Consider the following 23,303-nt stretch of genomic DNA (forward strand, 5'->3'; position numbering starts at 1 on the left):
TCCAGGCAAATCCCAGATCAGCCTGAGTCATGCTGATTTCGTTCAGGAACTGAAATTTGTCTGCACCAAATACACAGCCCTTGAAAATATCTGTAAGTGAAATAATCCAATAAAATAGTCCTATTAGTTGTAGTACCAAACAACTGGATGGTACTAGGTTTAGGAAGGCAGATCTTGATGTCATGGACTAGCTGGATGCAGAGGAGATGTGGGAGGCACCAGTTGGGGAACCCTTAAGGAAAACCCCAGGGAAAGAAGGCTCAGACTGAGGGGATTGGTGGTGGGATGACAGGAGAAGAGGAAGGAGGTGTGGTGGAAGCTGAAGTGGTAACAGGGTTTAGTGAGCAGGGAGAAGCAGAGGCTTGTGAGGAGGGGAGCCAAGAGACTGATATGAGTTAGGCTGGTGAAGAAACGAGGATGTCTTCCCCTCCTGCTGTGACCAGTTCCCCTCCCCCCCAGTCTCCCAGGACCAGAAGAGGTATAAAGAGGGAGGAGCAGAGACAGACATGGCAATGGAGTCATAGATTGCTTGGGAAGTACCCAGGGGAGGCGAGGACCTTCAGTCCCCACAACTGCCTGAAAGGGGTAAGATCTACCGGGGTGTGTTGCTGTGCTCACTAGGGCTGGCCTCCTGAGCGGAACTTGTTTCCTTGAATAAAGAGTTAATTTCACTGACACATTGTGATTTATTGCTGACCTGTCTCTGATTCCCGCTCCTGACACTCAGCTATGAACCTCCACCCGCAGATCGAGATCTAAGTAAGTTTTCCGTCTTTATTTTTTTTAAAAGTGCAGAAATTGGTGCTGCCACAATCTCTGTTAGAAAAGAAGCAGCAATTCATATTGAATTGACATTTCTTACAGACCTCTCCTATAAATAACCTCAAAAGACAGTCCATTAATTAGCCTCCCTTGGCTTAATTAAAATGCCATATATCTCTCTGAACAGCATGCAGGATGAAGGGAGCGATAGCAACTGCTGGAGGAGCAGTGAGGAGTCCTCCTTCCACTGTGATCCACAGCGGCTTGAGCCTGATTTTAAAAAAAACCCAGCCACCTAATTTCCAGCAGCTGCAGATATTTCTTCACCATACAAGGGAGTGAAAAATAAATAAATAAATCACTTTGCAGAGTTGGCTTTTAGAAGTGAGGAATGGAAGAAGTAAATCCTTTTCTGGAGATGATAAAGCAAAACTTGTGACACAGTCCATAAAACCTGAGGAGGAGAAAAATAATGATTGCGATTTTGGCAAGGGCGGGCACTGAAAAACTGTACATGTAAAACAGGATTAAATTGTAATTTTGATTAAAAAGCCTTTGCAAACACAAGAGAGAGATTTCACCTGGACCAACAGGAGATTTGAGGCACTTGCAAATACATGCTGAGGGGTAAGCCTAACACAAACCCAATGGCAGCTTGCTGGACACTAGAAGGTTGGTTTATAGAAGTGTGCATTCTAGACAGGGATGGGCAAATCCCTGAACACTCTCTCTCTCTCTCTCTCTCATTTCCTCCTTTCTCCAGCCTTAAGTTCAGTTCTCCACATTTCCATGCCAGCGTATCTTTTTATTTTAAAAAGTCCTTATGAAAATGAACCAGCATGTTAGTGTAGATTTCATAATCTACGCATTTATATCTCTGCGTAGCATATGAATTTTTGCACACATTCCTCAGGGAGAGAAATGCATTGCAAAATTCGGGAGGATTGCAGAAGGTGTCTGCATTTCAGTTTGTGCATTGTTTCAGGGAGTGCAAATTAGGCAGCTTCATCTTTAAATGAGAACTGAATCTAATTCCTCTTCCATTCCTAACTGGAAAACAACAGCTGAACAGGGGTTACGTGTGTTGACATATTGGTAAGAGAAGTTTAATCCTGAGTGGGCTATGTGATCCCTAGGTCACTGTAGGTGCAACTACTATCAAGTGCAGGTAAGCATTTGCCAGATGTTTCTGTTGTGCCTTTGGGCAAAGAGTTTATTTTTAGCAAAGTACATAAACATCTGAAGATAAAGTATGTATCCACTACCTCTCTCAACTTGATCTCAATCTCGATGTCCTAGTTAAGAGAATTGTCTAGCAACATTAATTTCCCCACTTCTGTTTCCTACCTCGGTGTAACAGTCTGAGAAGAACAATCTAATCTACTTGTGACTTGGGGGTTGGGGTTCGACAAGCACTCTGCCTGTTGACCGAAAGCCTCCATGTGTCACAGGCAGGCTAGCCTCACCCCTGCGATCTGAGTCATACATGACCCCCATTCATACAATCAACCAACTTGTGAAAGGGCTGTGTGTGAATGGAATTGACTAATGGGGTGCCCAAAGGGTTCAGCAACCTGGCCCAACAAGTTCTGCTATTGTATATTCTCTATGCGTTGTGCATAGAGCCCTTTCAAACCCTGGGGAAATGGCATTCCATACAGTGGTACCTCGGGTTAAGTACTTAATTTGTTCTGGAGGTCCTTTGTTAATTGAAACTGTTCTTAACCGGAAGCACCACTTTAGCTAATGGGGCCTCCTGCTGCCGCCGCGCCGCGGGAGTACGATTTCTGTTCTCATCCTGAAGCAAAGTTCTTAACCCAAGGTACTATTTCTGGGTTAGCAGAGTCTGTAACCTGAAGCGTATGTAACCCGAGGTACTACTGTACTTTTTATGAGTGTGGAACTCACCAGAACCCATTTCCCCTCTTTTCTCAGATATAAGGAGAGGCTTCAGCAAGAGGTTAAATCCCTGGCATTTCAAGGTACAACTGGGAAGGACCCCTGTCAGAAATCATGGAGAGCCACTGCTAGTCATTGTAGGGCAGGGGCAGGGAACCTTCAGCATGTAGGCCAATCTCAGACCACAGAGGGGGTCAAAATTGGCCTGCGAGGCTATTTCTCAAAAAACATGCCCACCTGCCAATCAACTGGTGTCACTTTGATGAGGGGTACAGACATTCTTCATTGGCTGAGTGTCAGCAGGATTTAATCCCTGCTCATCAGCTAATGAGCAGGGGTTCAATTCTACAAAGTCACAAGGCCAGAGAGGGCTCTTAGTCTTGGATTCATGCCAGGATCCAGAGAAATTCCTTCTCAAGAACAGGATGACACAATCTGGAGCAAACTATGTGAACATACAGAATTGCTGCCATAGGCTGGGAACAGGAACACACAGCTAAAGCACAGCACAGGGCTGTTTGAAAGCCGTTTTGAAAGCAGCCCTGTGCTGCTCTTTGAAGCTCACTTTTGGAGGTTTAAAGGGCAGTGCAGGGCTGCTTGCAAAAGGGCTTTCAAACAGCTCATACTGTGCAATCATGGCTTCAGAGCACAGCAGCACCTGATGTCATAGTGATGTCACATTTGGCCTGTGAGGGGTCAGGAGATAATGGTCTGGTTTGCCTGTTGGAAAGATTCCCCATGCCAGATTTAGGCAAGACAGTGGAACTTCGCAAGTCAAACATAATCCGTTCTGAAAGGACGTTTGACTTCCAAAACGTTCAAATTCCAATTGGCTGACAGCTAGTCTTTTTGCAGATTGGAAGCCACGTTGGACGTTTGGGTTCCGAAGAACGTTCAAAAACTGGAACACTTACTTCTGGGGTTTTGACATTTGGGAGTCAAAACGTTTGGGAATGGAGCGGTTTGAGAACCGAGGTTCCACTGTACTGGGCTAGGCGAAGCACTGGTCTGACTACCTTATATGGATGAGGCAATTATATATATTTTAATTTTGTCTGGATGAAAGCTCAGACACTACAACTGGGGTTGCCTGGATAGGTAGTGGTAGAGGATCTGCTTTGCATGTAGAAAGTCCCAGGTTTAATCCCCAGGATTGTCCCATCAGTGTGGACAATAGTGAGCTAGATGGACAGATGGTTTGATTCATAGAATCATAGAGTTGGAAGAGACCACAAGGGCCATCAAGTCCAACCCCCTGCCAAGCAGGAAACACCATCAGAGCACTCCTGACATATGGTTGTCAAGCCTCTGCTTAAAGACCTCCAAAGTAGGAGACTCCACCACACTCCTTGGCAGCAAATTCCACTGTCAAACAGCTCTTACTGTCAGGAAGTTCTTCCTAATGTTTAGGTGGAATCTTCTTTCTTGTAGTTTGGATCCATTGCTCTGTGTCCGCTTCTCTGGAGCAGCAGCAAACAACCTTTCTCCCTCCTCTATGTGACATCCTTTTATATATTTGAACATGGCTATCATATCACCCCTTAACCTCCTCTTCTCCAGGCTAAACATGCCCAGCTCCCTTCAGGATAAGGCAGCTTCCTGTGTTCATTTAGGGCTGAAGTGCTGCTGCTGCTGTGCATGTGGGGACACTCTCCTATAGCAACCCACTTTCCTTTCACTTACCATCAACTAACAAGGATGAAATGTGTGGCCTTGCCTTTGCTGGAGGTACTTGGACAGGGTCTGATCAGCACTGCTGTTAGAAAATGTGCCCTGCATGCAAAAGATCCCAGGCTGGGGGAAGGACCTATCTAAAACTTGGGGACAATTCAGAGCAACATGGAACGATGGTCTGATTCCATTTAAGACTGCTTCCTGTGACTGATTTTAAATAAGAAGGTCTCTTTTTAAGCATGGGGTGTAACTCAGTGGTAGAGGACACACTTTGCAATTAGGAGGTTCCAAATTCAATGTCTGGCCTCTCCAGGTACAGCTGGGAAGGGCAACTGTCTGAAATGCTGGAGGTGCTGCCAATATGTCAGTGAAATACTAAGCCAGATAGATCAATGGTCTTGCTCACTTTGCAATTCTTATTCTTATTAAATATGTACACCACCCTATACCGTAGATCTCAGGGCCATTGACTACATACCTAAAAATGTTCGTACTGAACACAGGCATGCCAATGCTGTTATAACCAACAAAGCTGATTGGGGAATTTGCTGAGCTGCCAAAAGATAAGATACTCACCACATAGTTCCTTCGTATCCACGTTGCTTTGAAATAAAAAAAGAAAGACAGGAAAGAATAAGAATACACAAAATTAGAAGCAGGGAAAGTGGGAGCATGACTGCAAGAAACTGGGAAAAAGTGGAGCCAGAACAAGTTCACTACCAATGTTCAAAGATGCTATATATTGCTGCTCTCAATAAAATGTACATTTCAAAAGCCACACGCCAGGACTTTCACACCAAGCATTCCTGATCCAACTGTAATTAAATACAATGAATTGCACTTTGCACATAGTGTATTTTGCTTTTGTTGTTGTTAACAAATGAATGCAGTGAAAGGTAATTAGTGTATAGTAAAGTCTCATTTATGCAGATCATGGTAGGGACAAATAGTAGTTTCAGGGTTATGTTTTAGCTGTGCATTCCCTGTCTTAACACAAATTAAATTCTGCAGACAGAATCACACAACTTGATCATATCTACATAGTTTCTCTCATTTTGCATAATATTGCTATTTCACTAAATTTATTGGTATATTAGTTAGTCACAATGTGGCCTAAATATAAGGAAGAACTTTTTGGTGCTAAGAGCTTTTCAACAGTGGAATGGACAATCTTGGAAGGTCGCAGGCTCTCATTCAAGTTTTTTAAATGGAGGTAGGCTGACCATAATTCAGGGGGTTCTTTAGTTGTGATTCTTGCATTACAGGTGGTTGGACTGACAATTGTATGTTTTTAAGATTTGTCTGAAATGCCTTATCCAGCTGCCTCCTTGACTTCTGAAATTTCATCAAGCATTGTCCACATCCTTTCAAGTCTCTTTTTGCAACCAGAGGGTGAAAACACGCACTCTGGAATGCAGAGGCAGTAATGACTTTTAAATGCCTTGTAAAAGCATATATATCTACTTTCCTGGGCTCTGCCTCTTAATTTTTCATTCTGTTTTGAACATTGCTGATTTTATCTGTGGAATATATGTTTTCTGTTTTTCTTACATTTTTGGAAATTGTATTGCTTCTTATCTGTACTTTTAAATGTAAACCACAGAGATCTTTTTATTATTATATTAAACTGTATGTTTTTAAATGAATAAACTTTTTCTAAAAAAGAAAAGAAAGCTGAGATTCTTAGGAAGCTGGCTTGTGGTTTTTGCTGAATTTCATCTTTGTTTTCCTGTGCCACTGCAGAATTATGTCATATATGCACCTGTGGGTTATGGGTGCTGCTAAAACAACATTTGAGCTTTGCTCTTATGGAGGTTCTACCCTGAGCTGTCCAAGGTCCTATTAAAATCTTGCCTTTGTACTGCTGTAATCATCTCTCAAAACAGCAAGCAATGAGTCACAATACAGAAATGCCTCTCTGGCTGCACTGCTTTAGAGTTCCTTAGTTCATTTAGTCATTCATTGAGTCATCCTTCATCATCAAGATCTTAAGGTAGCTTATAGCAACTAAACAATAAATACAACAAAACCACATAAGCATTAATGGGAATATTGAAGCCAAACTATTACATTAAAACCACAGCAGTGCATCTGATGTTGAGCAGCATCAAACATTCCCAAACGCTTAAGGAAAAGAGATGCATCTTAAGGCTCCATTGAAAGTTCAGCAGTTTTGACTCCAATCAAAATTCCTGGGAGATTCCTGGCTGAAGTGCCACCACTAAGAAGATCTCACACTGCAACACCCATGTGTTTCATCTGTCAACCAGGGTCCCTCAGCAGACATTAAGGCTGTGAGTGGCAAGCTCCGAAGGGGCATGCCTTCAGGTTTCTGGATCAAAAGTCATAACTACATGATTAACAAGTACTCAAGGAGCTATAGTTTCTGGAATGGACAAATTATTCCAGAAAGGTTGTATGTCTGCTGTTCCTTCTAAACAGCATTGGTCAGAGGCTGAAAGAGGGTCTCCTTAGTTCCACTATACCACTGTCTGACATGTGCAATGTATATCCTCTTGTCTTTAATCTGTGCTTCCTCTTGCACCTCTGTCATATGCTCATATATGCAGAACAAACCTTCTATGGATGTGCTAACCAGTCTATTTGTCAATGAGAGCCTTACAGCTTTATTGCAAATGCTGCCACTGCCTTGTAAGGCAATTAAAAACCCTCCTGTCCTAGAATTTTTATTTTACTGGTTTTATTTGTATGCTAGAGACCTGTTTGATTAACTCAGACTCATTCTTGATTTGACTGATGGGTCAAATTTTAAGTTGATTATGGAGAAAGAATAATTAAAAAGCCTTTCATTGCTGGAATTCTTAAGGCTGCTTCATAAATTCAGAAATAGCTTATGGTGCATTCTTTCAGACTGCTGGCATGGGGTCAATTCCTAGATGCTTCCCCATGTCAAAAATCCCCAGCAAATGAAAACATTGCTCATCAGAGAGAGAGGTAGCCTAAATTCCTTCTCTCTGTGAGTGGTTGTAGGATTGAAGCCTAAATGTATTTTTTCATAAAGCACAGATTTTTTAATGTGCTGTCTCTTAAAATATGCATTTTAGAATTAATTTTGTTACATGTTTTTGAGACAAGAACTGTGTTAGAACATTCAGGGAAGTGAGGAAGCTGGCAGATAACCAAGTTCTGATTTTCACATCAGTCTGGAGGTGCTGATAATGTCAACTCATTCACAAAAATCAAATTCCTCAAGTATCTCTAAAGCTAAAGTATTAAAGGAAAAGGCTTAACTGTGACTTGAATGTGCCCAACTCAACAGATTCAAAACCCTTGTGTTTTGTTTTTTATTTATTTTTTATTTTATTTTATTAATACCACCCTTCACCCAAATATTTGTTTTGCTGCGAATTAGGCACAACATCTTTGGCTTCAAAAGAAGTACTATAAGGCCTGATTTAGCAGTAAGTTTACAACAGGGAGATGGAATTTCTGGTCTGTGGGCTTACTTTGGCCCACAGTCTGTTTTATTCAAACCTAGGTCCTGAGCCCTAGGTCACATATGATGTCAGATGTGAGAAACTTTAAGTTTTCTCCCACTCCCTCTTGGAACTCAAGCTGGGCTGCAAAGGAAAAACATTCAAGCTGCATTTGTAAAAGAAGAAAGGAAGAATTTAATGCGTACGTAGAGAGCACTCCTAATTAGTTTATGTCACCTGATATCATGGTGATGTCAGGTGATTGACAGGTGGGTAGCCTGCCCACTTGCCATAGTGGCCAACATGGGGTGGGCGAGTTCGGGATTCAGCATGCTTGCCAGATCCTGTTCACCGCTCCTGGTTTCCAAGATGCAAGTCACAAAGTTTAAAACAATCCAATTTTTTTAATCAACCAAGCCAGTATAAAAGTGGATAATAACCTTCCCAATTTTCTGTTTTCGTCTTAAATGCATGCCAGCCTTCCCCAAGTACTCTGTGGGTAGATTTGTCCAACCTGGTGGCCTTCAGCTAATGTTAGACTCCAACTCCCATCAGCCCCAGCCAGCATGTGCAATGGCCAGAGGTGATGGGAGGTGGAGTCTAGTAACATCTGGTGGGCCACAAGTTCTTTGCCCTTGATTTAGATGGTCCACTACATCCAGGGAACTATGGTCTATCTTCTGACCAAACTGAACTATTAGAATCTGAGAACAGAAGGTTCATTGAAATTGCAGTCCCAGTCTAGATATTTAGCTGGCCTGTGTATGTCCTGTTTCAAACTGAATTCAAGGTATATTTTTCCCAGAATGAGGCCAACAATCTGCTTCCCTTGGCACTGGATTTTGGATTAGCAGATGTTCCTTATCAGCTAGCTGAGCAGCAAGGCTATTCTCACCCGCCTTTGGATTTTCTTCTCATTTTTAAAATATAGTTTTCATCCTGATAAGGCTTCCAGGATAGTATGTGATTGACAGCACTCACTTGCTGAATCAATTCCAAGCCATATGTCTCATTCTCCACACACACTTTGGCTTAAAACAGGGGTGGCTAACCTGTAGCCTTTCAGTCGTAGTTGGACTCTAGTTCTCATGAGCATCAACCAGCATGACTATGATCTGGAATGGTGGAAGTTGCAGTCCAGCAACACCTGGCAGGCCAAAAGGTCAACCATTCATGGCGTAAAAGTCATGTCTTTGGGATCTAGCTAATATTTAATAATCTCTCCCGAGTCTGTTCTGGTTTCCCAAAGCCTGAATTTTTTTGCAGGACTACTGAGAGTTAATTTCCATGAGCACATGTTACTCTCAAGCTGATGCCACCGAAATGCTAAACGTGCAAAACTTCCTAAATAAAATCTAGCCTACTTTAGCTGAGAACAGTTCAGAGCACATCAGGAGCAAGTAATTGCTTAATCAGAATCCTAACCAAATTTATGAGGAAGACAGTGTAGGCAGAAAACAGAACACTACTTTCTGAAGAGCAGGAGTAATTGAATGTAGATGCAAGTTAATTAATTGGACTTTTGGTTACAGAATTTCACCTGCAGTTTAGTGTACATCACCAAATTGTATGAAGCAATGGACTTTTCTACTTGGTTTTATGATGGATAGAACCACTAATTTCTGTATGTATATTGATCATATGTGCAAGAATGCCCTGGAAACACCTTGCTCAGGTGTCAAAGGCCAGGGTAAAGAAGTATGTCTTTAACATTTGCTGAAAGCTGTATAGTAAGCCCTACACATCTCTGGGGAGAAAATTCCATGATAAAGGCTGCCACAGAGAATGTCTCCTTCTGGGCCACCACACCCTGAGTTTCCGAGGGTGGTGGAATAACCAAGAGGGCTCACTCTGCTAATCTTAACATCCAGGAGGATCTGTGGGGAAGGAGGAAATCTTTCAGATATTTGGGGCAAACTGGCAGCCATCTTCCTAGGAATACTAGGTTCCATTTGAACCAGTGTCTATAGACTTGGGCTGTGAGCTCTCCTGACCAAACAAGAGATCCCATCCAGAAAAACTGAGGAACCTCATATGAACAGGGACTTTAAAACCACACAGGAGCAAAAACTCCACAATGAAGCACCCCTATCGAAAAAAGCTTCTTGGTTCAGAGATAGGTCTGCACCCTTAAAAAAGGAACATTAAACATTAAAGTTTAATATATAAATGTATATTAGGTGTATTAAGTGCATATTAGGCTAGCACTCAGCATGACTACAAATTCACTTTGAGTTTAATCAGCATTCCTGTTAGCATACCTAATTAAAGCATTTACTGAAATCATAACCGTGATTTAATGGAGAGAATTATAAAGACCTTTAGAAAAACACATTGTTAAAAACAACTGTTACATAATTCTGGAGTTTTGTAGCTTCTCAGCAAGGAAAAATATATCCCCCAAGGTCACTGACTGAACCTTGATGTTTCTTCTGAGGATACATACTCTCAGGACCGTACTTCATCTATTAAATTGTGAAATTAAAGTTCCTGTTTCTCAAAGATATAATAATAATAATAATAATAATAATAATAATAATAATAATTTTATATCCTGTCCTCCCCAGCCAAAACTGGGATCAGAGCAGCTAACAACAGTAAAAATAACACAGTTTACATAAAATCACAATCAATTAATTGAAATACATTCTAAAATCAATTCATTCTAAAATCAATTCAGAGTCAAATTAATGGCAACCATTGGGCTACAGTTCTATGAGGATTACAGAAGGAGGGGGTCAGACTGTGCCTTGGCCAAAAGCCTGGTGGGATAGCTCTGTCTTGCAGGCCCTGCGGAAAGATGTCAAGTCCCGCAGGGTGCTAGTCTCTTGTGACAGAGCGTTCCACCAGATGGGGGCCCTGGCTCTGGTTGAGGCCAGCCTAACCTCCCTGTGGCCCAGGATCTCCAAGATGTTTTTATTTGAATACCATAAGGTCCTCCATGTGGCATACCAGGAGAGGTGGTACCGTAGGTATGAGGGTCCTAGGCCATATAGGGTTTTAAATGCCCTCCCCTGCCCAACACATTGCACTGTCAAAGTTCAAAAAATTTGGTGTCTATGGCCACATTCACACCATACATTTAAAGCACTATGATGCCACTTTAAACAGTCACAATATTCCCCCCCAAAGAATCATGGGAACTGTAGTGTGTTAAGAGTGCTGAGATTCTAAACACCACGAGTCCCACCAAGCATGGCCAATGGTCAAGAAGTCATAAGACAGGAGTCATATTCAGCAACAGCAGTAGGGCCAAAAGATCCCCAGCATTTCAAGACTTAAGTTCTCCATAAATATATTTTCCTAGGCCTTTTCATTCATAAAATTGAGCTGTGCTGGATTTTTGTTTTGCTGGTTTTAAAGTAGTTTGAGTATTTGACTCTCGTTTTATGTTATTGTTTTATACTGTTTTGATTTGCATTCCCCCCTTCAATAGCATTTTGTATTAATATTTGAAAACTTCTAACACTGATGGGTAACAAAGGAAGAAGCAAATAAGCAAATAAATAAACAAGCAAGCAAAGAGATGATAGATAGATAGATAGATGATAGATAGAAGCAGCCAAGGGAACAGAATGACAATTAAAAACAAAACAAAAAAACTACAAAGATTTTAGAAGAGGAAAGCACATCAAAGGCTCTTCTTTAATGTGTGTGAATCTCACATGGATTATGTTCCCACAGGGCTGTTCAAAATGCCAATCATCACCAGATCAGCATCAGCTGAAACTAATAAGCTTTCACTGCAACCCCCCCAAAAAAAACAGCAGCTTCACTGCAGCAGCCGCTGCTGTTGCAGGAAGCTGGTTGCACTGTGCAAAAGAGCCCCTCCACCACTGTTGCTTTCTGTAAGGGATGTCAGAAAATTCCAGCAAAAACAGAAACAGGATGGAAATTAATCTCATGAATATGATTGATATTGTTATTGTTGCTTACAGTCTGTAAATGATGTGTAATGGATTATTACCACCCCCAAACCCTCCCCCCCACATTTGTATTGTTTTTCTTTTGTATTGAAATGAATGGGGTTGAATAACTTAATGACAACGTGAGTACATAACTTATTTTATTTGCATAATTAAATGCAGAAGTTATGTAATTTCACCACAGTGCACAGTGAGATGAATAACTGGGCGAAAGACAAGGCTTGCCACACCCACACACACCCTTATTGTTAGCAATCTACTATATACAGTATTTCGGAAAGTGCTTTACTTGCCTGCTTGTCGATTTGTTATCTATGAGTTCAGCCACCTCTTCAGAAATTGTCATTCCTGAGAGGAGGGTGGTGGGCACTGTCCACCATTTTGAATTAAGATGGATAACTGACACATTCTTTTGGTGTGACTTCACCCTTTGTTTGACTTTGCTTGTCTCTTGAGATATTGTCACCAAACTTGGTACAAGGGTTCCAGGCACCATTTTGAATCAAGATGGCAGACTGAAATGCCATTTAGGTGTGACTTTGGATATTTTCTGACATAGGTTTGGCCTCCTCTTGAGATGTTGTCCCCAAATTTGGCATGAGAGTTCACAAGGAGAGAGTGGTGGTCTTCATCAATGTTTGGATGACACACACCATTTTTATTAAAGATGGCAGACTAAAATGTGAAAAATAAAACTATGTCCCCCATTATGCCTTGATACACATTGCTTAAGCTCACTAAATAAAGTATAGTGGTACCTCGGGTTAAGTACTTAATTCATTCCGGAGGTCCGTTCTTAACCTGAAACTGTTCTTAACCTGAAGCACCACTTTAGCTAATGGGGCCTCCTGTTGCCGCCGTGCCACCGGAGCACGATTTCTGTTCTCATCCTGAAGCAAAGTTCTTAACCTGAGGTACTATTTCTGGGTTAGCGGAGTCTGTAACCTGAAGCGTCTGTAACCTGAAGTGTATGTAAACTGAGGTACCACTGTATTCCAAATTCCCTAGCAAGGCATTATCTTCATTAGGACCAATCAAATAGTAACAGACGAGTGAGCAAGCTTTTGAGTTACTCCAATCTTTTCATCAGAAGTTGATTGGAGAATTTGAAAGCTAGTACACTATTTTGATTGGCCTTAATAAATTATTGCCTGGCTGAGAATGTTTGGATTCCCCTTTTGGGCAAACCCAGCTACCTGTGATTTTTGTGTGCACCATTTGATCGCAGTCAGAAATGTATGTTAAAAACCTCCAAAACAATGAAAATTGTGTATAGAATAGTTTATGAGTAGCAAGAGAAAGCTACATGTAAAATAAATGTATCTGTAGGCAAAAGTGGTAGCCAATATTGTGAAACAGTTGCAACATTTGTGCTAGACACCTTAAATTGTCCTGGATTGCATCCAGTTTTGTACTTCCTGAGAACACAAATGAAGAGTTTCTCACAGATGGCAGTTTATAGGCTCTTGGTTGATTTTTCAAAACTATGCTAATATTGTTCATCTGGTATAGCTCTTCTACAAGAACATAATCAATTGTGCTCTGCCACAAAAGTTTCCGTTGCTTATATTTTGTTGTTTCAAAATATAAAAAGGCAAATATAAAGGGGTAGTTCCAAAAGATGAAAGGAGGTGACTGTATGTTACAGCTGTAGCAACATTATTTTTTTACACAACTTTAGCCACAGCTTTTGTCTACCTATAGGTAATTTTTTCTTTGATATTCACACATCATTTTTAGGCACGGTTTTCACCCTTTTTGGGACCCCTGTGATTTTTGTTTGTTTGTCTTCCTTATTTGGGGGACCTACTCCTCTCTTTGGCTTTGAGGGGGATGTAACCTATTACCATGTCACATGAAAGAACTGTGTCAGGTGTGTGTTTGCTGTGTGCTCTGTTTGTAATTTATCATTTACCTTTTTGTAAGAAAGCTCTTTCAGCAACAGAGCCACAGCTGTTAAGCAGCCTAGCAGAGGAGCTTAGTTCTAGGAAGTCATTCTGGTTTGATCTAACAAATGAGCTCTGGCAAAGGACCCAAAGCCAATTTGTTCCTCCACTAGGGTGATTTTTCTTCCCATTCATGATGGGGGTGGCGGGGGGGGGGGAGAGGGCAAAGCCTCTCCCCTATCTCCCACCTGCTGGGCTTATGAAGTGGCAGTTCTGTTATCATACACCACAGGCTTAGGTTCGCTCTGTTATCTGCTCTTGCATCAACTTTCGTTTGCTCAGGCTGTCCGTGGCACACAGCACAGCATTATATCTGCTCCTTTCCTTCTCCTAAGTGTAATGCAAATTGAAGTTTTATAATCTCAGTTAATAGTTGCTCGAGGGTTTCCTTAAATAGTTTCTGTGCCCTCAGGGCCATCTCAAAGCCCAAACCCTATCATTCAAAACCAAGAGTAATTGCATTTTCTTCATTTGAAATGCACAAAACGTTTCACATTATTAAATATACATGACTGGTGGGAGGGAGGGAAGCGTTGACCTAGGGTGGGTGGGGAGTAGCAAAACTCAGATCCCAGGGCCAAACTTAGATCTCCAGATCTTTCTTTTTCTGGGTCTCAGGACTCCCACCAAGCTGCTCCTTAGCCTGGCCTCACCCCTCACTAGTTTCCCTTTTGCACACACACCCTTGAATGTTTTTGCCCGGCTGGAATGTGCCCTAATAATGCTTGCTGGATGAAGGATGCATGCTAGCATGTGTAAAAGCTAGTCTACCAGACAAAGGTAACATTTACATTTGTTGCGCCACCTACTGGCCAAACCAAGCACTGGAAGGGTCTATAAAAGGTGCCACACACCTGGCCAAGGCGTATCTGAGGACTCAAAATATTGTAAAACAAAATTTATATCCTCCTTCCTTGACTGAAAGCCTTCTAAGCAGTCTACAAAGGCAAACTAAAAGATTTATTAAAAATACCAGTAAAAACAAACACCCAAAACAAATGAACATAAAGTTTAAATGCCAATAAAATAAGCTATTTAAAAAACAATTATACCTTACAAAATGACATGCCGAAATAGCTGTCCTGAGTAAGCTTGCTGAAACAAAAAATAGCTTTTAGCAGGTGTGGAAAATAATGCAGTGGAGATACCTGCCTAATATCAATACACAAGAGAGTTCCTAAGAGTTGGTACCTCCACCACAATGAGCACCACAATCAATTTTGTGCAGGTACAGAAGCGTTATTATTAGGTGGCAGTTGTAAAGTACCACTTCAGTTGCCACGTCAACTGAAGCAGTTGAATGGGCACATATGGGCTAGTAAAGTTGTCCCAAGCTGCTGAAGGCTTTATATAGCACAGTGGTACCTTGTTTCTTGAACGGCTTGGCTCCTGAACAAATTGGCTCCTGATTACCGCAAACCCGGAAGTAAGTGTTCTGGTTTGCGTATGTTTTTCAGAAGCTGAATGTCCGACGCGGCTTCCGCTTGAGTGCAGGAAGCTCCAGCAGCCAATCGGAAGCTGTGCCTTGGTTTTCGAACCATTTTGGGAGTCAAACAGACTCCTGGAACAGATTAAGTTTGAGAACCAAGGTACCACTGTAGTAGTACCACCTTGAATCTGGCCCAATAACAAATTGGCAGCCAGGACAGATCTCTGAGCAGGGGTACAATATGCTGACAAGATCTCACTCCTGTCAGCACTTGTACTGCAGCATTCTGCACTAACTGAAGTTTCTGGATCAAATGCAGGGAAAGTCTCACATTGTATGCACTGCAGTACAGGGGTACCTCGGGGTGCTTCTTAACCTGAAGCACCACTTTAGCTAATGGGGCCTCCCACTGCTGCCGCGCCGCCAGAGCACGATTTCTGTTCTCATCCTGAAGCAAAGTTCTTAACCCGAGGTAATATTTCTGGGTTAGTGGAGTCTGTAACCTGAAGCGTATGTAACCTGAAGCCCCTGTAATCAGAGGTACATCTTTAATTCATTCTTGAAGTTACCAATCTCTGGTCTATTGCTGTCAACCTACCCCGATTGACAAATGGCTGCCGCTGATAAAAGGTGCTCCTGGCCACCAAGGCCACTTGGGTCTCCAGTGACCAAGTTGGATCCAGAAGCAGCTCAGGCAGCGAACCAGCTCCTTCAGGGATAGCACAACCTCATTTGGGGCAAGCAGTTGACCTCATTTGAGGCAAGTCAGAAATAGAAGCCACTGAGCCACAAGATTCCTTGAAGTCATACTGTTTATTAAGCTTATCATCCAGATAGTTTGCGTAGGAACAGCACTGACAAGTATTAGAGGTTAGCTGGCCTTCATAGTATTCTCTGTATGAAGAATTTCAGCCTGGTTTAAATCTACCAGAGTGTAATGAAGGCAAATGGAATCTCTCAGCTTAGGTTGGAAGTATAGATTTTTCCTTTTGGTGCATCAGGAGTTCATTCCTTTGCAAGCCAATAAAAAATATTTAACTGCATTCAGCTTGTATGCCAGCTTTTCGCTCCTTGCAGGATATATTTCCCCCAGGAGATCAATTCCACTTACGATCAAGCTGAAGGTCAAACTACACTGTGCCTTTGGAGGGTTCTGAAATGAGAAAATGGACCCAAACAGTCCAGAATTTGGGATTAACTCATTGTGGCCTTCAAGAATTTCAGATGGTATTTTACAGATAATGATGGGAAGATTCCTTTGACAGCTACTGTAGAGTCGTGGAATAAAGTATTGTGCTAAAGTCCCCCTTTAACTGTCAGGCTGGCTAGGCAATCGTAAAGCAACCAGTGTCCTGTTTTAGGGAAAATAAATAAATAAATAAAATATTACTTATACCCCACCCATCTGCCTGGGCCTCCCCAGTCATACTGGGAAACTCCCAACAGAATATTAAAAACACGATAAAACATCAAACATTAAAAACTTCCCTAAATATGTCCTAGTTTAGTAGTGGAGCATCATGCAGGAAGTCCCAGGTTCAATCATTATAATTTCTAGATAGGAATGGGAGAGACCCCTGCCTGAAACCCAGGAGAGCTGCTGCCAGTCAGTGTAGACATTACTGAGCTAGATGGACCAATCAATGATCCAACTCAGTATAAGCTCCTTATGTTCTTCCAGCTTAGGTTCCCAGGAGAGGGCAGAATGAGGGTGGGGCACTCAATAGTAGGACAGCAGTGACATGCTGGAGAGCAGGGGCAGAGCAAGGCAAAACCAGCCAAATCCAGTAGACACTGTCAGCTCCCAGCCAGGGTGGCAGGGCAAAGAGGCAGCTTTTCAGCACCTTGGAGAGCATACACTGACCTGACACCAGGTGCAGGCTTCCCAATGGGCAATGCTGGTTGGGAATTGTTGTCTAAAACAACCGGAGGGCACCACATTGGAAGGGGGACTGCTTTAAACTAATGGTACAATGAACAGTGCAATCATATACATGTTTATTCAGAAGTAAGCCCCACCATCTTCAACGGGGCTTGAATTGAATTGAAGTCTTATAGACCAAGTTACAGTAGATACTTCTGATGTAATTTTCATATTAATCATTCAAGAATAAATTATCCTTTTCTATGAGAACAACTGTTTGATATACAGAAGTTTGAAACGAGTTAATTTGATGCCCAATGAGAGTAATTGGTTTAGCTGATGAAAAACAGTTAGCTCAACGATTTTTTTTTCAAGTATAGCACAAGATGCAGGAAGTGATAATTAGCTAAGCAAATTGATTATTAAAGGATTAAGGGTCAGAAAGATTTGTAGTTAACTTGTTAAATTGACTTTGACCCAAGCTTTGCTTAATAAGGGTGGGGAGAATTTATTCATAGCAGCATCAAATAAAGAATGAATGTCTGAAATAATTAAAGCAGTGGTAATCAATGTGGGGCCTTCCAGGTGTAGCAAGACTCCAACTCTCATCAGCCCCAGCCACCATGACCAATGGGGGATGGAAAATATAAAAGTGTTATAAGTTTTATTTTATTTTAGTAATTTTAATAAAATATTTCTATGCTGCTTTTCATTTTCATAAAAAATGCAACACTGGTTCACACCATAAAACATAACAATACCCACTTAAAAATAAGCTTTGATAAAATCAGTAAAATCCTCAGAATGACCAAGGACATCAGGAACCCACCTTCGTAATACTAAGGGTCACAGAAAGCCTAGGTAAAAAGGTAAATTTTCAGCAGGTAGAAGAAGAAGAAGAAGAGTTTGGATTTGATATCCCGCCTTTCACTCCCCTTCAGGAGTCTCAAAGCGGCTAACATTCTCCTTTCCCTTCCTCCCCCACAACAAACACTCTGTGAGGTGAGTGGGGCTGAGAGACTTCAGAGAAGTGTGACTGGCCCAAGGTCACCCAGCAGCTGCATGTGGAGGAGCGGAGACGCGAACCCGGTTTCCCAGATTACGTGACTACCGCTCTTAACCACTACACCACACTGGCTCTCGGGTAAGGGAAGATGCCCATAGTAGGTGTTCATTCAATGGGGAGAGCACTCAGCATGGTAGGTATCACAACAAGAAGGCACTGCCCAAACACTCCCTGCCCTACCCCAGAATGGACCTCCATAGGTCATGGTATAGCCAGGAGGGTCCCACCTGCAGACTGCTGTGACCTGGGAGAAAGTGGTCCCTCAGACAACCTGGTCCTGAGTTATTTAAGACTTTATATATCAAAAGTTAACAACTTAAAAGTTGGCTCAGTAGCAAATTGTCAGCCAGCGCAGCTCCTTCAGCACAGACATCATTTACAGGACAGAAGACGAGCTACTGAGCCATCCATCAACATTTTAGTGTGAATTTCTCCTAGTAAGCACATTTCTGTATGGAAGTTTCCATAATATACACATTTTGCAAATGGTACAATGCACCTTTGCATTTTATTTTCCCTAATGTATTTCCTTGGCTGGAGAACTGCATTGCAAATTTCTGAGAAGAATGAATGTGAAAGGAAGGCTGTGTTTCAGTTGTGGATTGCTTCAGAAGTGCAAATTCGGTAGTTTCAGCTTTAAAGAGGAACAGAATCAGATTTCTTCCCCATCCCTGGGCAGCCCCATGGCATGTTGCAGTAATGGAGTCTTGAAGTTACCAGTTAATGGAACTTGGGGGCTAGGCAACCCCCGTCCATGCTTCAATGAATATGATGGTGGCTGCTGAGCTCATTCTCCAAGCTGTCTGCCAGAAAATTCTGGGCTGCATCAATAGGAGTATAGCATCTAGATCAAGGGAAGGAATAGTGCCACTGTATTCTGCTCTGGTCAGACCTCACCTGGAGTACTGTGTCCAGTTCTGGGCACCACAGTTCAAGAAGGACACTGACAAACTGGAACGTGTCCAGAGGAGGGCAACCAAAATGGTCAAAGGCCTGGAAACGATGCCTTATGAGGAATGGCTAAGGGAGCTGGGCATGTTTAGCCTGGAGAAGAGGAGGTTAAGGGGTGATATGATAGCCATGTTCAAATATATAAAAGGATATCATATAGAGGAGGGAGAAAGGTTGTTTTCTGCTGCTCCAGAGAAGCGGACACGGAGCAATGGATCCAAACTACAAGAAAGAAGATTCCACCTAAACATTAGGAAGAACTTCCTGACAGTAAGAGCTGTTTGACAGTGGGATTTGCGGCCAAGGAGTGTGGTGGAGTCTCCTACTTTGGAGGTCTTTAAGCAGAGGCTTGACAACCATATGTCAGGAGTGCTCTGATGGTGTTTCCTGCTTGGCAGGGGGTTGGACTCGATGGCCCTTGTGGTCTCTTCCAACTCTTCCAATGAGTCTATGATTCTATGATTCTATGAAAATCTCTTTGTTACAGCAATCATGCCTCACCTATTACCGTATTTTTCGCCCTATAGGATGCACTTTTCCCCCTCCAAAAATGAAGGGGAAATGTGGGTGCGTCATATGGGGTGAATAGAGGCTTTCGCTGAAGCCTGGAGAGCGAGAGGCTCTCACTCTCCAGGCTTCAGGAAGCTCTGTGCGACCCTCCGGAGCCAGCACGAAGCCGCGTCGGCCTCCGGAGGGTCGCACAGAGCTGCCTGCCCTCCCAGGGTCATTGCAGCTCTGCGTGACCTTCGGGAGCCCAGCGCCAAGCTGCGCCGGCTCCGGAGGGTTGTGCAGAGTTGCCTGCATTTCTTTTTTTTTTAAAAAAAAAGATTTTTATTGGTTTTACAAAAGTTTTTATAACAAACAAACATTAAAAAAAAACAAAAGACAAACAAGTATAATTTCATAATGTCCTTTCATAAACTTCTTTCCTCGGACTTCCCCATACCTCCCCTTTCTGCATCCTCATGTCCAAATTTTTATAGCAACTTATAAATGTTTTTTCCCGTCCTAATTCATCATAGTCCTTTCTTAATCTAATCTTATATTGCTGCAACCCTTTCTCTCTGTAAAATCTCGACATTCTAAGATTCATCAAGTTTATAATAGTCCTTAAGGTAAATCTTAAATTTCTTCCAGTCTTCTTCCGCAGTCTCCTTTCCCTGGTCACGGATTCTGCTCGTCATTTCCGCCAATGTCATATAGTCAATCACTTTCATCTGCCATTCTTCCAAGGTGGGTAGATCTTGTGTCTTCCAATACTTTGCGATCAGTATTCTTGCTGCTGTTGTTGCATACATGAAAAAAGTTCTATCCTTCTTTGGCACCAATTGGCCGACAATGCCCAAGAGAAAGGCCTCTGGTTTCTTAAGGAAGGTATATTTAAATACCTTTTTCATTTCATTATATATCATTTCCCAGAAAGCCTTAATCTTCGGGCATGTCCACCAAAGATGATAAAAAGTACCTTCAGTTTCCTTACATTTCCAACATTTGTTATCAGGCAAATGGTAAATTTTTGCTAGCTTAACTGGGGTCATGTACCACCTATAGATCATTTTCATCACGTTTTCCTTTAAGGCATTACATGCCGTAAATTTAATACCGGTGTTCCACAACCTTTCCCAGTCAGCAGACATAATATTATGACCAATGTCCTGTGCCCACTTAATCATAGCTGATTTAACTGTTTCATCTTGTGTATTCCATTTCAACAGCAGGTTATACATTCTTGACAAATTTTTAGTATTGGGTTCTAACAGTTCTGTCTCAAGTTTTGATTTTTCCACCTGGAAGCCAATTTTCCTGTCTTGTTTAAAAACCTCCATTATTTGATAATAGTGGAGCCAATCTTGTACTTTGGGTTTTAGTTTTTCATGGCTCTTTAATTTCAATTTCTCTCCATCCTGTTCTAAAATCTCACAATACTTTGGCCATCCGACCTCCATATTGACTTTCTTGTGTGCCTTAGCCTCTAAAGGTGACAACCATCTAGGGGTTTTGTTTTCCAACAGATCTTTATATCTCATCCAAACATTAAAGAGCGCTTTCCTAACAATATGATTTTTAAAGGCACTATGCACTTTAATTTTGTCATACCATAGATATGCATGCCAACCAAATGCATTATTGAAACCTTCTAAGTCCAAGATATCTGTATTCTCGAGGAGCATCCATTCTTTCAGCCAGCAGAATGCTGCTGCTTCATAGTACAATTTTAAGTCCGGCAGGGCAAATCCCCCTCTTTCTTTTGCATCTGTTAGTATTTTATATTTTATTCTGGGCTTTTTGCCCTGCCAGACAAATTTCGCAATGTCTTTCTGCCACCTCTTGAAACAGTCCATCTTGTCAATAATCTGCAAAGTTTGAAATAAGAATAACATTCTAGGCAATACATTCATCTTAATCACTGCAATTCGGCCTAACATTGACAATCTCAAATTTGACCATATTTCTAGATCTTTTTTAATTTCTGACCAACATTTTTCATAGTTATCCTTATACAAATTCAAGTTTTTAGATGTTAAATTAACCCCTAGATATTTCACCTTCTTAACCACCATCAAACCTGTCTCTTCTTGAAACTTATTCTTCTCCATGTCTGTTAGATTTTTCCCTAAGACTTTAGTTTTTTGTTTATTCAATTTAAATCCAGCTACCTGTCCAAATTGTTGGATTATTTCCAACACTCTTTTTGTACTAGTGTTTGGCTCTTGCAAGGTCAATACCAAGTCATCTGCAAACGCTCTTAACTTATAATGTTTGGCTCCGACCTTTACACCTTTAACTTGCTGGTCCTCTCTAATCATGTTCAGCAACACCTCCAGGACCGAAATAAAAAGCAATGGAGAAATTGGGCACCCCTGTCGTGTTCCTTTTTCTATCTTAAGTTCCTCAGTTATTACATTGTTTACAATCAACTTAGCTTTTTGTTCGGAATATATTGCACCCATACCATTCTCAAATCCTTGTCCTACCCCCATCCCATGAAGATTCTTTTTCATAAAACTCCAAGAAATATTGTCAAAGGCTTTCTCCGCATCCACAAATATCAAAACTACCTTAGTATTTATGTTCACCTCTAACTTTTCCAAAATGTCTATTATATTCCTAACATTGTCTGAGAGGTGTCTCTTTGGGAGAAAGCCTGCTTGGTCTCTGTGAATCTTCTCCATCAGTACTCTTTTGAATCTTTTTGCTAAAATGTCTGCAAAAATTTTGTAATCCACATTGAGTAACGAAATTGGGCGGTAGTTCTTCAGTTGAGTCTTTTCAGTCTCTGTCTTTGGTATGAGTGAAATATATGCTTCTTTCCACGATTCGGGTGCCCTTTTTCCCTCTAAGATCTCGTTACAGACGTCCTTTAACGGTTGTATCAGCCATTCCTTTAAAGATTTGTAATATCTGGAAGTCAGTCCGTCTGGCCCTGGAGATTTGCCCAATTGCATGTCCTGAATGGCACCCTCTATCTCTTGTTCTGTAATTCTCTGGTTTAGATCCATCTTGCTTTGATGAGAGATTTTCTGTAATCCAAATTTATTAAGGAATTTATCTATGTCCTCTTCATTTTGTAGTCCTTGAGAATAAAGTTTTTTAAAATAGCTCACAAAACAATTTCTTATCTCGTTGGGTTTAGATATAGTCTTTCCATCCACTTCTAAACTTGTAACTGTATTTAATTTCTGTCTTTTCTTTAGTTGCCATGCCAAAAGTTTACCACATTTGTCTGCCGACTCAAATGTCTTTTGTTTCATTTGCTTTATTTTCCACTCTATCTCTTGGTTCATCAATTCCATATATTGTGTTTGATATAACTTAATCTCCCTTAAAATCTCCTGGGACTTTGGTTTTGATCTTAATTTTTTCTCTCCTTCTTTTATCTTTTCCAAAAGTTTTTCCTTTTTCTCATTCTGCTTTCTCTTCTTTATTGAGTTTTGTTGAATCAAAAATCCTCGCATCACAGCTTTACTTGCGTCCCAGATCACTCTTTTTTCCACATCGCCCTTTAGATTAATTTCAAAATAGTCCTTTAGAGTTTTTTGGGCCTTCTTGTGGATCTCTCTATCTCGAAACAGGGTGTCATTCATTCTCCATCTAAACTGACCAGTTGTTGTAAATTTCATTTCCATCTTCACGGCGTTATGGTCGGAGCAGGTTTTTGGGCAGATTTCTACCTTCTTAATCTTCGGAGCCATTCCACTAGTAACCCATATTTGGTCGATTCTGGTCCAGGTCATCTTTGCTTGGGAGAAAAAGGTTCCCTCTCTTTCAAGAGGGTTCCTTGTTCTCCAGATGTCTATTAAGTCCATATTTTCAGTCATTTCAAAGAAGGTCTTCGGGAGTCTCCCTTC

At 41.5% G+C, this 23,303-nt stretch overlaps 1 protein-coding gene across 1 annotated transcript in view; it reads right to left on the minus strand.

The window, feature by feature from the left end:
* NECAB2 (N-terminal EF-hand calcium binding protein 2) overlaps nucleotides 1-23,303 on the minus strand; it is a 146,471-nt gene that overhangs the window by 68,557 nt on the left and 54,611 nt on the right. Inside the window, exon 4 of the mRNA XM_082232370.1 lies at nucleotides 4,912-4,937. Coding sequence (XP_082088496.1) covers nucleotides 4,912-4,937 — 26 coding nt within the window. The remainder of the gene's footprint in view (nucleotides 1-4,911; nucleotides 4,938-23,303) is intronic.

This window comes from Podarcis vaucheri (genome assembly GCF_965113315.1).
Source record: "Podarcis vaucheri genome assembly, chromosome: 7".
In the NCBI taxonomy this organism is placed as follows: Eukaryota; Metazoa; Chordata; class Lepidosauria; order Squamata; family Lacertidae; genus Podarcis; species Podarcis vaucheri.